This window comes from Tasmannia lanceolata, unplaced genomic scaffold, assembly GCF_043159265.1.
Source record: "Tasmannia lanceolata isolate RefF3 unplaced genomic scaffold, GAP_Taslan_0.1 ptg000005l, whole genome shotgun sequence".
In the NCBI taxonomy this organism is placed as follows: Eukaryota; Viridiplantae; Streptophyta; class Magnoliopsida; order Canellales; family Winteraceae; genus Tasmannia; species Tasmannia lanceolata.
The window spans coordinates 15,700,959-15,717,338 of record NW_027518682.1 but is presented as its reverse complement, the minus strand read 5'-3'; the positions used below and the strand labels follow the sequence as shown (position 1 = coordinate 15,717,338).

At 38.6% G+C, this 16,380-nt stretch overlaps 1 protein-coding gene across 1 annotated transcript; it reads left to right on the top strand.

Moving 5' to 3' along the window:
- Positions 1-3,477: 3,477 nt before the first annotated feature.
- On the top strand, positions 3,478-14,316 carry LOC143876701 (ABSCISIC ACID-INSENSITIVE 5-like protein 2). The gene is made up of 4 exons (XM_077378392.1): positions 3,478-3,727; positions 4,354-5,385; positions 5,475-5,546; positions 13,985-14,316. Exons 2-4 carry the CDS (start codon positions 4,528-4,530, stop codon positions 14,063-14,065), a joined length of 1,011 nt encoding a protein of 336 aa, XP_077234507.1. The 5' UTR covers positions 3,478-3,727; positions 4,354-4,527; the 3' UTR covers positions 14,066-14,316.
- The last annotated feature ends 2,064 nt before the right edge of the window (positions 14,317-16,380 follow it).

The window sequence follows — 16,380 nt, the reverse complement described above, 5'->3', positions numbered from 1 at the left end:
CCGGCGATCCCAATGGCCTCATTTCCCTAAACACATTCCATTTTGTTTAGGGAAATGATAACTGCAATCCATTGTTTTGGTAATGACACTTCATTGTATTGAACTAGGCCTGTCAACGGACTCAAGAGTCACATAAAGTTCATCAACTTTAGGATCGGACTCTAAATGGGTGGGGCACAGACAAATGATGTGGGTCCGTAGTAGTGTCTCGTGTGGGCAATAGATACAAAATCCTTAGTAGTGTCTCATGGAGTCCTGAGGCACAATTATGGTCAGATGAAATGTCCATATTCAAATAAATTTTACTTTAGTGCGAAAATATCCTTCATATTTTTTTCACATACTGAATAATCATGATGGATATTTTCTAATTGTCATTCACCGGTGGACACACTCCTTTTTCTCCATTTGCCTTCGTGTGATTGTTTTCGCCAAATCGTGCGTCTTATTCGCGGAAAATACTAAAATTTCTTTTTGTATAAAATTTTAATTCTATAAAAAATAGCATGATCTTGGACACTCTAAGGGATGTCCTATTTCTTAATGGGACCATGACGTATAAGCAGAAAGTAGGATCTGAGTAGGACCCAACAGAGTTGGGATTCAAATATAAGTCGTGATATAGACTTAGATGGATCCGATCCGAATTGGGTCTGTTGTTAGCCCTGTATTAAATTCCATTATTGAGAAAAGGGAGCACGGAGTTCCATTATTAGAAAAGGAGGACGGATAATTTTTCTTTTGTTGGCTTAGGGCCTGTTCATGTAAGGTTATGACAACCGATTGTGAGTCCAAAACCAATTATTGGACTCAAAATTAACGCCATATTAGATTTGGATTTTTTTAATGATAAATTAGTGTCTCCAAGTGATGAGAGAGGCGTAGAGCAGGTTGGAGGAAAGAGATTTGAGTGGCAGGATTGAGATGAGGGTGAGACATTTATCATGAAAAAAAAAAAAAAAATCATGGTAGCCAAACGTGCCCTAAATGTAATATTGAGTTCAATAATTGGTCTTGGACTCACAGTCGGTCGTCTTAATCTAAAATGAACATGGCCTTAGTGTGTGAGGATTGCCTGCCTCTTATCCCTAGAAATACTAACGATTTGGTTGATCGTCTAACCAAATTGGGAACATATAGAGGTTCCTTGTATTTTGGGCTGTCTTTGTCCTCTGATGTAATCTTTTCTTCTATTAATCTTCTTCTTCTTAGAAAAAAGGTATACTAGTGGGCCCATGTGATGCATGAGTGAGAGTTAGAAGTGGATAAATGTTTAAATTACTTTAATTAAATTTCTTAGGGTCACCCTTAAGTAATCTTTGCCTTCTTTTGAGTTTTTTCTTTTTCTTTCTGATGTGTGGGCCTCAACATTGCAAAACAGAATAGGATTAGATTGAGTTTCTTAAAAGTATTCGATCTTAGCGGATGAGGTTATTGATCTTAAGGATTGGTGGAAAATTCCTTCCACCCCACTTAAAATGTTGTTGAGACAGCGAAGAACCAACGATTAAGCGATCCAATGGGTCCTACACAATGAAGGTACTAGGTCATCATATATCACGCGTGCAGTTAATAAACCACTGTGTTTAGTGTAGGAGCAAAGCTTCTAATAAACAGTCATTAAAAAGCTTAGAATAAGTCTTATTTCTTTGTGTAATGCCTTTGAAGAGAAGAAAGAAGGAAACACTAATCATCTACATTGCTATTTTAGGAACATTCATGTATAGAATGGGAAGAAGGAAAAGAATGCTTGTTTTGTTGGGCAAGGAAGATTTGATTACATGTAGAGATTATAGAATGTTTAAATGGGGAACCATGAGTCTCACTCTTTCATGTAATACATTTAGGCTAACGGGTGTTAATAATTTCACTAAAAGAACTCTTTAATGTAATACGTTTAGGCTACTGATATTGGCACTACCAGGAGTTAATAATTGCACTAAAAGACATGTGAAACCCGTACAGGATTGGCACGTCGGTTGGCTTCATGCATTTGCTCCCCATAGACGCGAGTTCGAACCCCCGGCTTACCCGATGCACGTGGTTCACGGGTGATTGAGTGCATCCGTAGGGATTAGTCCTGCCCTAAATGGGGTGGGGATGCCCCATATCATAAAAAAAAAGACGTGCAGTGCGGTGATTTGAAGAGTGTAAACTAAATTTTGGAGCACATAGTTCTAAGTCAAAGGGGCGGTTTGGATCAAAGGAAAATTAAATTATGAAGAATAAAATTTTCAATGAAAAGCATTCCATGTAAAATAAAATTTCCGTCTCTACTAGGTTTTCTACTACTTTTCTTGAAAAACATGAAAATTTCAATTTTGGGAAAATAACCATAAAAATGATTTTACCAAAGGGAGATGATATTCTCACCCTCCCCTGCGCATTACGTGCACACCCCCCTTTTAACCTGATTTGATGTGAAAAGTGGGCAACTTTATGTCAAATCACGTTATAAGGGGGTGTACAAGTACTACAAGGGGGGGGGGGGGTGAAAATATCATCACCCTTACCAAATACTATAAGACTCACTTTCCCAATCTAAATCCAAAACGGCACCTGAGCAAATTCTTAAGCAGAAGGGTATTAAGGCTAATTTGACATATTAAGTGGAGATGGGTGCAACTTTTCAGGGTTTAAGACGGAAAATGGGGTTAATGTTATCCCCATTCCAATGTTAAACGCGCAATCAGAGTTAACAACTGTAGTAATTTGGCTTTTGGATGTGCAAGTGAACGGGCATCCTTTCTTAAATATCCACATATAGAGTTTAACAACTATGCCTCAATACTTTCGTAATCTACTCCAAACTCAATGGGCGAGTAAAACCCTAACTATAAAACCCCAGACATCTACTAACTACTGACCATGCTAGAATTTTGGCAGAACCCATTATTGTCAACGGCTCAGTACTATTTAGCGCATAACCCTAAAATGGCACAATAGAGGAATACTAAAATGACCCCACTCTCTAGGGCACAACTACTTTTAGAGATTATTTCCCGGCCAGCAGAGAGGAAAACTATGACAGGATGATCATAGGCCCTTGATTCATACCTTCACCATTCATCTGGATACATGGGTTTTATAACCCAGGAATGTAAAATCCTAGATTTTAGTGAGAAATCAAATGCTGAAAGGGTCATATAAACACATAAAGGTGGTACTATCATATAGTTTCCCAGATTTTACAATCATGAAAATGTACAATCCAAGTTTTAGCTTATAAAATCAAGAATATGAAATCCTTGTATTAGACAAATTGGATGGTCTAGATCTTAACACGTGTTGAACTTAGTTTACTTTCTCCATAATAAGAGTTACTATAGGGGAGTGATAAATCGACTCCCAAATATGATAAATCGACTCCCCATGTGTCTTTCTCTCTCCTCTGGGTTAGAGAGAGAAAGAGGAGAGAGATAGACACAGGGGAGTCGATTTATCATTTTGGGGGGTCGATTTATCACTGCCCTTGCTATATGAAAGTCTTTTGTAGATATAAATATGTGTTTTTTTCAAGGGAAGAAGAAAGTCCACTCTTGGGGCCCGTGTGAAAGCGGTATTTATCTTCATATATAAATACAGGCAAGAAACTTTGGTTTCTGATTTTTTTTGGGGTTCCATGTCACTTGTCCCACCTCAAATACGTGGATTCAAGATATTTGGCACAACACAAGAAAAAAGAAGAAGAGGGTTTCTTTCATATACAGATCGGATCAACCCTCATGTAAGTACAATGGGTCGTTTTATTTGCAGTCGGAGGCTTAGATTTTGTGGCCTTTTGTGAGAGAAAATAATCCGAGAGAGAGAGAGAGAGAGAGTCATTATTTTCAGCTTTGGGTTATTGGGTTCTGTTTCTTTCTTCTCTTTTCTATAAAATTATATTTGGGTTATGGGGTTTTGTTTAATTGTCACATGCTTTGGTGTGAATTTGAATTGTGGTGACTGAGGTACCATTTTTATGGGTTTTTATTTTTGTTCTGGGTTTGGGTTTGGTTTTGGTTAGAGTGAGAACTGTGACCTACCTGTTTTTTTTTTTTTCTTCCTTTATTTTTGTGTTCAAAAGTGATCCTTTGCCTACCTAAGAGGTCTTCTAGAAGTGGGATCTTTGTAGTCTTTTTTCTGGTTTGATTTTTTTTTTTTTAAATTTTTAAATAGAGGTTGAGAGGTTGAGAGGGATGATTAATGGTCTGAAATGCGTGTGTGTTTTTATTATTATTATTAAAGATGGAACCTTTTAGCCCATTTCAAGCACTTTTGGGTATTGTGAGATATGGGGTTTGTGTAAAAAGTTAAAAAAGCCTCACACATTTGATGTGTTTTAGTGATTATTGCTTGTGGTCTATTTTATAGGTTTCTTGGTTCCATGTTTCATTTGAGTCTGTGGATTGGGGTTGAAAGTTTGGGGAGTATTGGGGTGGATTCATCAGTAACGACTCAATTCATTCTAGGGGTTCTCTAAGGTTCTGGGTTTGATGTTTTGTTTGGGAAATTTTGGTGTTTGATCATTTGGTTGAGAACTGTTGAATGGGAATCCAGACAATGGGGTCTCATGGTGGTAGGCCTCAGTCTCAGTTTCAGACGCTCTCTCGGCAGGGCTCTTTGTATAACCTTACACTTGATGAAGTGCAGAACCAATTAGGAGATTTAGGGAAACCATTAAGTAGTATGAATCTCGACGAGCTTCTTAGGAATGTTTGGTCAGTAGAGGGAAACCAGGGAATGGGGCTGGATATTGAAAATGCTGCCCCAGTTAATCAATTTGCTTCGGCATCTGGTTTGCAGCGTCAGGAGAGTGTCACATTAAATAGGACTTTGAGCAAGAAAACCGTTGATGAGGTGTGGAAAGATATTCAACAAGGGCAGGATAAGAATAATGAAGAGCGAAAAGCTCAGGATAGGCAGCCTACTTTGGGAGAAATGACATTGGAAGATTTCTTGGTTAAAGCCGGTGTTGTTTCTGGAGATTCAGAGAAGAAAAATAGGGGAGAGGGGGGTTTAGATAATCTAGATATTTCGCAAGGGATCGGCAATGTGGGTGTCGATCCATTGGCGGGATCACGAAATTTCCCACAACAACCACAATGGTTGCAGTATCAGCCTTCTTATTTGCATCAACAGCAACAAACACAACACCAACAACAAAATATGATGAATGTTTATATGTCTGGCCACTCACTAACACCAAGTCCTCTTTTGGATTCGGCATACCCTGAAAATCAAATGGCCATGTCATCACCATTGATGGGCACCTTGTCAGATACACAGACACCAGGGCGTAAAAGAGTGGCTCCAGGTGATGTGGTTGAGAAGACCGTTGAGAGGAGGCAGAAGAGAATGATTAAGAACAGGGAATCTGCTGCTCGTTCACGAGCCAGAAAGCAGGTGGGTTGTGTGGTCATTTTACTTTTTTGAAACCTATTTTGTTGTTTTTTAATTCTTTATGACCTTAGAATTTATTCTGTTACAATCAGGCTTATACGAATGAGCTGGAGAACAAGGTTAGTCGTCTGGAAGAAGAGAATGAAAGTCTTAAGAAGCAGAAGGTAGGGATTGTCTTTCCTTGAAAAGTTTTTTCTTTTGGCTGATGTCCATAATGGTACTTTCTTTTTAGTAAAACTTATTTGTTCCCATACTTGCATGCCTTTAGATGAAACGGATTTCTAATGAAGTTTAACTTTTTCTCCTTTGAAGTTCATTTAAGGTTATGGGTGGGCTCTTTCTTAAAGTAGGCCACTTATTTGTTTGAAATAAAAAGGAAATTTTGAAGTGGGGGAGAAAGAATCTATAAATTGTTTGAGAGAAACTGACTTAAGAGTTGTGAAAGGCAACACTTTCTCCTGATTTTGCATGATTCCTGGTTACTCAACAAATACAATTTTGTGGAGTTGATCGACTAATGGTCACGTCCTTTTTTTGGAAGTTTGATGGTATTTGATCGGGGCAAAATATCTGGGTTATATTGGAAGTTTTTTACCTCTAGTTCTACCTTAGTGACATTATGAATTGCAGAGGCTTTTTAGTAAGTTTACTTTGATGAAATAGGTACATGTTTCTAGTATTCAAAATCAACATCAGAGGGCATGATTGCTTTGCCTAGAGTAAGCTAAAAGTGAAAAACAGTGAACTGCTTATCACAATGAGTTATCTTCTATGCATGGTTTGCACTTTGGACCATAGTTACCTCGAGACCTATTTTCCTTCACAATGCCCAAGTTTCTTGCTTTCCATTTCTGACTCTGTTTCACACGTATGGTTAACTTCTATAACGAGTGTTGTGAATGAGACGATTCATCATCCATTTCCTACATTCTTTTCTCAGTTTGGTGACTATGTTTTTGACTAGTGAATATTCATATGATTGCATCTATTATATGAATTATCTAAACTATGCTGGACAACATTTCTTCTGATAGCATTGTATCCTTTATTCTCTTTTGGCTTCAAAACCAGGAAGGACTGGGAGTGGAGTGGAGGACCCATTGGTTTTTAGTGGTTTAGGGTTGGGAACTATGACACCCAGATGCAGGTACAGCCGTACAATTATAGACAGACACGAGGATGGAGATACTACTAGGCATTTTCCAACTTGTAGGACACGAATGTGGATACGGTTATCCCATATTATGATATAAGACATCAAACACGTGCAAATTTCTTTTCAAACATGTAATTTAATATATTAACAAAATAGAAAAGGCTGAAGCCATACAGAGATATTAAGCAAAGATGCCAAAGACAAGGAAACATGATAATTATTTTTAGCAACTTAAGTATCCATGGAGTTTTTTTTTTTTTTTTTTTTGAATGGCATCCATGGAGTATTTGATATGAGTGTAGGTATAGGTATTATACTGTATGTTACATTGAACCTCAATAAGTAGTATCAACAAGAAAGGAATCAAGATCATGAAAAAAGTTCAAGATCAAGAAAGGAAAGAGCTGGGAGTAGAATGGGCAGCTTATGAACCCAACCGTTAGGGGTGAAGGAGAGGAGTAGAAGGGGGCGGCTTATGAACCCAACCGTGGGGGGTAAGAGAAGAGTAGGAGGAGAAGTAAAAAGGAAATGGGAAGGGAGAAGGACAAAGAGAGACGTGAGGAAAGTGAAGGAAGAAAAGAGAAGGAGAAGATGAGGGAAGAGAGGGCAGAAAGAGAGAGATAGAGGGGAGGGGTGCGTACCATGACACAAGATGGGGCTTTCCTTTTTTTTTTATTTCATTAAACTTGGGTTGTGGTGAGGTTGGTTAGGGTTTTACAAGGAAGGGTTCTTTTAGGTTAAGTGGTGACCCCAAAGGCTAGCCAATAGGGTAAAAAAAAAGGGATTTAAGAGAGGGTAAAGGGGAGTAAGTGATGGGTCATGGTATTGGCCAATAGGATATAAGAGAATTTTTAACGGTTAAGTGATGAGTAGGCTATAAAGTGATGTGGACATCTTCAACATCTAGGGTAACCAAAATACAATAAAAATAATAAAATAAATTTTAAACATGTCAATCTTAATAATAACATAAAAGTGTAGTCATGGGCTCCTTGATCACGTCAAGAGTTCCTAAACAATGTAGTTCCAATGTTTTCTATTATTATCAAGCATTGAATTATCGACTATAATTATTTTCTACTTGGTACTTAAATACCTATTAACATGAAAAATGGCTAAAATGCAAAATAGAAAGAGAAAACATAGACATATAGATCCACAGATATGTGGATTTAGCTCATATCTATGTGGATTTAGTTCAAGGAAGCACACCAAGCAAGATGCAAAATGAATAAGAACTTGAAAAAATGAAAAAAATAAAAAATAGGAACAAAATTGATGAAAAAGGTATAGGCAAAGAGATCTATAGATACGAATTAAAAAAAGAGATCTATAGATATTGAAGGAGCAATATGAATAATCCTAGGTGCATCATGCACCTGGGATTTCAGAGGCGGAGGTGTGAGATGAGTCATTCAACCATCTTGTGAGGCGACGTGTAAGCCTCACAATTTTTTTTGATTTTTTTTTTTGAATGGTAATTTTTTTTAATTTTTAAGTAAAGAAATCTGGTAAAAATAGAAAAAAAACTTAAAAAACTGAAAGAATACTTTAAAAAATCTCGAAAAAAACATGTGTTTCATTTCCAACCAATTATCGTCATCTAACCATCAATACACTAACAAAATAAAATATCAACCTCATGATCCAACTATAATTTCAAATTATCTGATAATACAAACCAAATAATAAAAACTAGAGATTAACAAGTTTAATATAAAAAATGAGCAGATTTGGCATCTCATGGTCATGGGTATTGACATCTCATAGGTATTCCCAGCTATGCTTACAGATCTATTGGACGGCCGATCGTTGGTTCCATGGAAGAAAATAGGAAAGATTCTCTAGAATGTAACTCTTTTAGCAACTTTTTTATTCCTATGGAAAGAAAGGAATGCTAGAGTTTTTAAAGGATATGCTAAGAGCCCTTCTTTCCTTTGTTTCAAAGTAACAACCCTAATGATCTCCTGGGTGGAGATTCTACCATGTTTTAGGTTTGTGTCTGCCTTTGACTAGTGGAATGGGTTGAAGGAGGTTTGCCTCAGCGCTGAGCAGGGAGCCGTGATAATGCAGGAATGAAAGCCTCTTGCCCCGAGCTTGGTGAGGCTCAACTTTGACAGATCTAGCATGGGAAACCAAGGCCTTGCGGGAATTGGGGGTTTACTAAGCGATGATGGGCGCTGTGATCTGGGTTTTTTGGGCCCCATAGGGGTCGCAGATGCCAACAAGGCGAAGGTGCGTGCAGTACATCAGGAAATAACATTATTAAATAAAGAAAGCTTAGACACAGTGATGGTGGAAGGGGACTCCCTCAATGTGATTTGATGGCTTAGAGGGTCCCATACTTATCCATGGCGATTCGCTTAGTTCTTCGACAAGATACAAGATTGGGTGGGAGACTCGTCTCTTGTCTTTCAGCACGTTAGGAGGTCCGCTTATGGGGTAGTCAACAAGCTAGCTAGGGATGTGGTCTCAAGGGAGGATTTGGAGTTGTTTGATTACCTCCCTCCTTGAGATTTTATTTCTTTGAGTCCTCTTCTCTGTATTATAGCTTGCTCTATCTTGTTTTCCTTTCTTTTTTCCCTTAGATATCTTTATTGACCTCCTCAGTCTCTTCTTTCTCTTTAATGAAAACTGGTTGGGCAGCCCAGTGCACGAGGCTCCCGCCATTGCGGGGTCTGGGGAGGCTAGATGTACGCAGCCTTACCAGTTTAATGAAAACTGGTACCATTCAAAAAAGAAATCGACAAGTTTAATATGCATTCCTATTTCCCACATCAAAAAATGCAAATGCACAAAATCACACTTAGACCTGTATAATATTGCTAGGATTTAACAAACCTGAATATCCATTGATGTTTTCATTTATTTTTGGGCTGATATTCGATAAGATGTCGTGCAGATTTGTTGAAGGACTCGGAACACACTTAAATAACTCGACTCAGTTCTTTACCTCACGTTTTTTAGCTGAAATTCTATTTTATGTTCAGTCAGATCACACTCATTTGAGCTTGTAATTTCCATATCAACTGGATCTGGCCCAGGAGCCTATAGGAATCAGGTGTTTCATGCTTAACTTTACTATACCTGAGCCAGTTTTTTTTCCACATCTCTCGGTTTTCTCTTATATTGGTGATGATAAAATTTGCTAAGTCTAGTTCTTTTGTGATCTTTTACTCCCTGTCCACTAGCATCCTTTTGCCAATTTTTCCCTGATCATCAACCCTTTTCAGAATTTAAAAAAAAAAGAGCATGGATTCGGCTCTGATCTTCCTTGAATGCCCAGGCACTATCACTGTCTTAGGTTTTTACTCCCTGTAATAAAGGAACCTGCTATTTCAGCTCACGGTTTTACATCTTTGTTACTGCTGCCACAATTGAATTCCGGAATGAATTCGGGTTACTAGCAGATCTTTTCTGTTGGACAATTTGAATCAACCTTGGTTCAGCAAACTTTAGATCTGAAGGGCCTCTATTCTAAAGCCATGTTAGTTTAACATTATGCCAGCCGATTGTGAGTCCAAAACCAATTATTGCACTCAATTTTAAATGTATTGGACTCAAATCTACATTTAAAATTGAGTCCAATAATTGGTTTGGAGTCATAATCGGTTGGCATAATCTTAAGCGAACAAGGCACTGTGATTGTTGGTTCCGATCAAATTTGTAGTGTACTGAATTCAGCTACAAATGAGAACATGAGAGCAGGTTTAGATAGGTGCATTTGGTCAAATTGATTGCTCTAATGAACCAATAACTCAGAACCCTTAACTAGCACGGGTCCCGGTTAAACCATTTAGACTTTTGAGTTTGTTCTTGATAGTTATTTGCCTTGAAACTCATAGAGCCAGAGCAGAAAGTGCACTGATCAGCTGGTTTCAACATAAGTGCTATATCCGAGCATTTTCCCCTGTAATCCAATTGCATCTATGCTCTGCTGCACGAATCAGCCCAGGCTCGTGAATTCATGGTTTCTGAGCACGTTCTCCACCCTTCACTTCGAATCCAGCTTCTACGCTCCAAGTTTGCTGCCTTGCATTCCCATTGGTTTGCTTTAGATAGCACTTCACATTACCATATGAATCACTTTTCAAAACACAAGTGACAGTTTCTGCATAAGATTGATAGTAGTTTTGATGGCACTAGGAAGATTTTTACTGCACTGAATATTGGAAGTTTTGTCATTGCAACTTCTCTCTCTCTCTCTCTCTCTCTCTCTCTCTCTCTCTCTCTCTCTAAAGATGTTCATAGTTTTATAGCATATATGCACCTATATATGATGAGCTCTATTTGAGGCTAGTAATGTAGTGGACGCATATAATATTTACTAGCAAACCTATGGTTGTTCAGTGAACACTTTTGGCAAAAATTGCCCATGGACTTATTAATGAGGGGATAAGCGGATGCCACCCCTTACTGCCAACTTGAGCATTATATCCTTTGTTGAAAAGTGGTTGACATTGGTTTTAACTCTTGTTTCTTTAGATTGTCAATTAGAAGCGCATCCAAGATCCATTTGGAGGTAATTTGTCAATGGCACCTAGATGCTCAACTTAAGGGCCAAAACTTCTACCTTATTGGAGTCTTTATCACCAATTGGGCCTAAAAGGCAAGTTTGACCGATCCTTCATGGCCCCTAAAGATTCCCCCAACTCTAGCTGGTAGCTGATCTGCCAATGCTGGAACTCTCATAATACAGTTTGATAGAACCAGAAGATGCATAAAATAACGTTGGGAAGAGCCAGAGGCCTTGTAGGGTATCTCACAGGGCTGCTGAAGCTACTAGCCTAAACCAAATGCTGCCTTTGAAGAGAATGGCCTTCTTGAATACAGTATTTCTTAGGGAGACCCACAACAGACATGATTTATGCGTTTTGGTTATGATCCTAAAGTTGTCATCATTCCTTTTCTGAGCAAAAATTGGAAAGCCCTAGTCTCAAGTCTCAACACAATGAGTTGAGCATTGCATAAGAGTGGCATTCCGTGGAAACTTCAATTTTTAGCTTTTAAAAATAATAGATCTGCGTCCAAAACTTCAATTTCTTGTATCCAGTATCAATCTACAGACAAAATTTGTGGGTGCCCTTTTATCTAAGGGAGCCTTGACTGTTGATATTACCCTTGAGAGAGGAAAGAAGAATATTGGTGAGGAAGAGTGAAGAGGGGAATTATATTATAGAGATGGAAAAGCTTTTGAGAACCTGAGAGTAGGTGGAGGATAACAGGTGCTTCTAAGTTTTGAACATCAATTGAATGCTCTTAAAAATCCTCAGGCAGTGTTTCTGAAATTAAGACCGTCCAATATCTAGAAAACTGGGGTATCTTTGAATTATTGTTGGCACCCACTGTTTAGGGTTCAAAATTCTTTTTGTAGCTTCTGTGTTCGCCTGAGGTCCTTGCCTTAACAATGCATTCCTGCCTATGACTGCTGGTAGTCCTTGTTTTGTCAGAGCTGATGTTCCTTTTAGAATGGTAGAATCAAAGTATAGTAGACTAACTGTTGAGTTCTTTGGTAGCAAACTAAATATGGTCATGCTGAGTGAAAATTTTCAATTTGATTGTGGTACTTTGAGATATGGTGTGTGTTTTTGTTGCCAAAGGGTTGGCTTAAGAGTTATCAGGTTAAGGTAAGAGATGTCAGTGAGGCAATGAAAGTGACTCCTATTAGAGATCTTTGCTGTTTCCATATGTTTGAGAGATATAAGAACCTTGAAGAGTCCCTTACTCCCTTCATTTTACCTGACTATTCTGCGTAAACTTGATTTGTGACTTCTAGATGAAAATGAGTGTTCTTCATTGATTAAAGACGACATGTAACAGTAGATGTTCTCGTAAGAATGAGTTTCTTCATTGATAAAAGACATGTAACTGTAAAAGTTCTCACAAGATCAATGAGTGTTCTCCAGAATCTTATATAGGCCTTTCAGTCATCGTGTTTCATTTGCTTTGGCAGTAATTTGCCACATCCAATTTAAAAGACGGAGAGTAATGAGTCATCAGCAACTCGTCTTGCGATGGCATCTTGCTAATATTATGACCTGTGAAAGACCTTGGCCTGTTTAGTAGCTGAGGTCATTGCTAGTTATCCTGGGATTTAGCTCCCCAACATTTCACTAAATTTATGCTACTCAGTGGGAACTAAAGGGATCTTTACTCCATAATCGGAATGTTCAAAGAGGGTGATATAAATTATATAATCATGTACACGCCTATTTACTGTAAAATGTTGCTAATTTGGTACCGAGTATCACCATTAAACAGCCTAGATGCTAAGGGAGTCTCTTCCTCAATGCATTTTAGAGTGCCTGCCACTGTGTGGCTCACAACTTTGGTATAACTATGTCCCCCACCTTATTGCTGCAAAACCTTGTTAGTTTTTAAGTAATCACTGTGGCACAACCTAGGTCTTAAGGGAATATTTTCCTAAATGCATTTAAGGAGCTTATCAGCTCAAAGTTTATGGCTCCATTTCCATTTAAGAAAAAAAATTATGACTAACCATGTTGAGATTTGAAACCCATATTTCAAAAGGATCTGATGTAATTGATCTTTTTTTGTTTTTCAATTCCCCTTGTTGGTGGCATCGTACGATGCAAGCACATTGCTAAGCAGGTCAATGACTTGGCAGGCTTTATGGAAAACCTCAATTGTGATTAGTAAGTAATTTGATTGATCTGTGTTTGTGGTCCTTTGAAGCCCCCTTGTGCGTACCCTGTGTGATGTTGATCGGGAAGGTGGATGCTGTTTTGGCCATCCAATTGGAGCCCCTCTTATCTCACTCATTGCTTGTTAATTAATTAATTTATTTATTTATCTTTTTGAATGGTCACTTGTTAAATGTTCTATTATGTCTTTAAGGCCCCTTTGCTGCTTTATTTATGTTATGTCTGTTGCTTCTCTTGCATCCTTGGCGGTATTGCTCTGAATGGAGAAAACAGTAACTTTCAGGAGAGGATACCCATTTTTATCATATTAAAGACCAATGACCAATTTCAGAGATTGAACTTGACAGTTATCACCGAAGAATGTGAAGAGATATTATTGTTGCTATGATATGTCTTTCTACATTTGTCATCTTTTCATGTTCTCCAGTGACCTATTGTTTATTAGTTTTATACTGAAAATATCTGTTGCTAATTAAGTAGTTGCTATTGGCCCTGTTCTACACGGGGATTCCGTAATTTCTTGTGGTTATAAGAGAAAAATAAGCAGTTCTGCATTTTCAAGCATATTTTTATCTGGGTTGCTTGTTTTTCAAATTTTGATTAAGAAAAGAAAACGAAAACTATTACCTTTCTAGTTGATTAAACTGCTACTAATTGTTCTATTGGTTATTAATAAAAACTGCTTGACTCAATAAATAGTGACTAGAAGACTTTTGCATTGTTTCAGATAGCCCCCTACTTATGAGAAAAACCTGATTAATCTTTTTTTTTTTCTTTGCAGAAACTGGAAACGATATTGCATTGTGCATCACCACCAGAACCGAAGTATCAGCTACGAAGAACAAGTTCAGCCTCATTCTGACCGTGTTTATATGAAAGTTTTGTAGATTTTCATGGGGTATTTTCCTTGATTTCCTTATCAGATATGTTGGATAGCTGCGGTTTCAAGTTCTATTACTTTTGTACTGTATGTATAAGTCCGTGGCACCGAAAGCTTGTTGTCGTTGATGTTGATGTTGATGTTGATGTTGATGTTGATGTTGATGTTGGCTTCTACAAGGATTTGTTTGTATGTACATTTATTATTCAGCTATTTTGAAATTTTACAGAGCACCATAAACTCTCGAATTTAGCATCTAGGGTTGCCACTATGCAGATTCTTTTTTCAGTTCCAAAAATAGATTTTTCCGTGAAGTCTTCTTTGAAAAGCCTTTGATTATTGGGTCTATTTCATTTTCAGTAAAACCATGGATGATATATGCTTAAGGCTGATACAAGGATAGTTATTTCATGCACGTGTAATATATGAATAGGAGCTGTAGTTGAATTTTCGTATGTTTCAGTCATATTTTGTGATAAGACTGTGGAAATAGAGTTGCATTTCTTATGCTTTAAGAAAAACAATGGTGGCATTTTCATAGTTCTACGAGAAATTTTGAAATTCTCACAAATCACAGTGCAATTACCATGTGATTAACGACACGGGTTTCGTTTAATCTCACCACTCCATATAGAACTGATCTTGTTTAATTCTACAATAGTTTTCCTTAGCCCTCGGAGAGTCTTTTAAAAATCTTTTCGGAGAGTCTTTTAAAAATCTTTTCGAGACCAAAGGACTGATTGATACTGTTGGGAATTTTCAAAATAAATGAGAGTTTTTTTTTTGTTGAAATGGTGAGTTCTTTATTAAAAGGGGCACCCTGACCAAGGCGATCAGGGGAACAAGAGAACATAACAAAGAACACAGAAACAAAGCTAAAAAAGTCCTCAAGCGGGAACGAATAAAAAATCTCTAAACCCACTCTAGTCACTCCTGCTCAAGGTGATCTGCCTCTCCATTCGTGGACCTCCTAACGTGATGGAATCAGACCAAATGACCCTCAACCCGAACCAAGATCTCGCCAATGAACTCTGAAAATTGCTAAGGGTGGGAGGATTTCCAACCATCTCATGACGTTTAGGGAATCCCTTTCCACTATAAGGTTCTCTCTCTCTCTCTCTCTCTCTCTCTCTCTCACATCAATCTAATTCCCTAGAGGATTGCCGTCACTTCCGCTTCATTTGAGTCTTTGACACCTATAGAACCTGAGAAGGCTCACTTTGAGAAGCTATTCTCGTCTCTAAGAATGCCTTCTATACCCAAGGGCCCCGGGTTTCCAAAGCTAGAGCTATCAAAGTTTAACTTCAACCAACTGGCGTCAGTTGGGTCCATCTAGGGGCTACTTCCTTCCAGCGACTTTTTATATCTGAGGCCGAGCAAAAAGAGAAATCAGGGAGGACTTTAGCTCAACAAGTGACTAAACAAATTATCTTGGAGAAGGAGACAAAAGCACTCTTAACCACATTATCAAACTTGCGAGCATTCCTCTCTTTCCACGACACCCAAATGAAAGCCATCAGGGACAAATTCCATAAGGTCTTTTGCTTGTTAGGCCAAGGAGCAAAACTCCAACAATCCAAAGGGTCTGACATGTGAGCAGGAAATAATTTACAAAAATAAAAGAGTTTCCTGTTAAAATACGGGTTTTCAAAAGTTGGTTGTACAAGGCTTTTACATGACATGTTAGTAGAATGGAGAGAGGTTTACAGGCATCTTTCCATTCAAGAGTCAAGACTAGGGCTGCAACAGGGTCGGGTTTTGCAAAACCCTAGCCCAACCCTAGCTGCCATTATCCTAGCCCTGACCCGCCCTGACCCTGAGTCAGGGCCGAAAATCCTCAACCCAATGCCCGCCCTACAGGGTTCAGCCCAACCCTTTGCCCGCCCTGATTGGGCAGGGCCGGGCAGGGCTGGCCCTCCTTGGGTCGGACCGAGCCGGGCAATTTTACATGTTTTCAGTCTGTTTTATTGTCAAAAATCAAAATACTTCCACACAATCTATTATCCTAATTGATATGTGATTTTTGGTGATAAATACATAACCAAAACCCAATAGATGAGAAATGAAAAACAGAAAGGCTCAAGGGTGGGCCGTGGGTAAAGTGTAAAAGGGGGTCGGGTCGGTCAGGGTAGGCCGGGGTAAAGTGTAAAGGGGTCGGGTCGGCCCGGGGTATCAACCCTGAACCCGACCCGACCCTGAGTCAGGGCCAAAAAATGTACCCAAATCCGCCCTCAGGGTCAGGTTTTTCAACCTTGACCCTGTTTGGGCTCAAGGCGGGTCGGGGCTCACAGGGCCAA

Excerpts from the sequence above, each read along its gene's own strand:
- LOC143876701 (XM_077378392.1), top strand. The coding sequence starts at position 4,528 with ATGGGAATCCAGACAATGGGGTCTCATGGTGGTAGGCCTCAGTCTCAG. Across the intron at positions 5,386-5,474 it reads GTTCACGAGCCAGAAAGCAG|GCTTATACGAATGAGCTGGA; the intron begins GTGGGTTGTGTG and ends TGTTACAATCAG. Across the intron at positions 5,547-13,984 it reads AAAGTCTTAAGAAGCAGAAG|AAACTGGAAACGATATTGCA; the intron begins GTAGGGATTGTC and ends TTTTCTTTGCAG.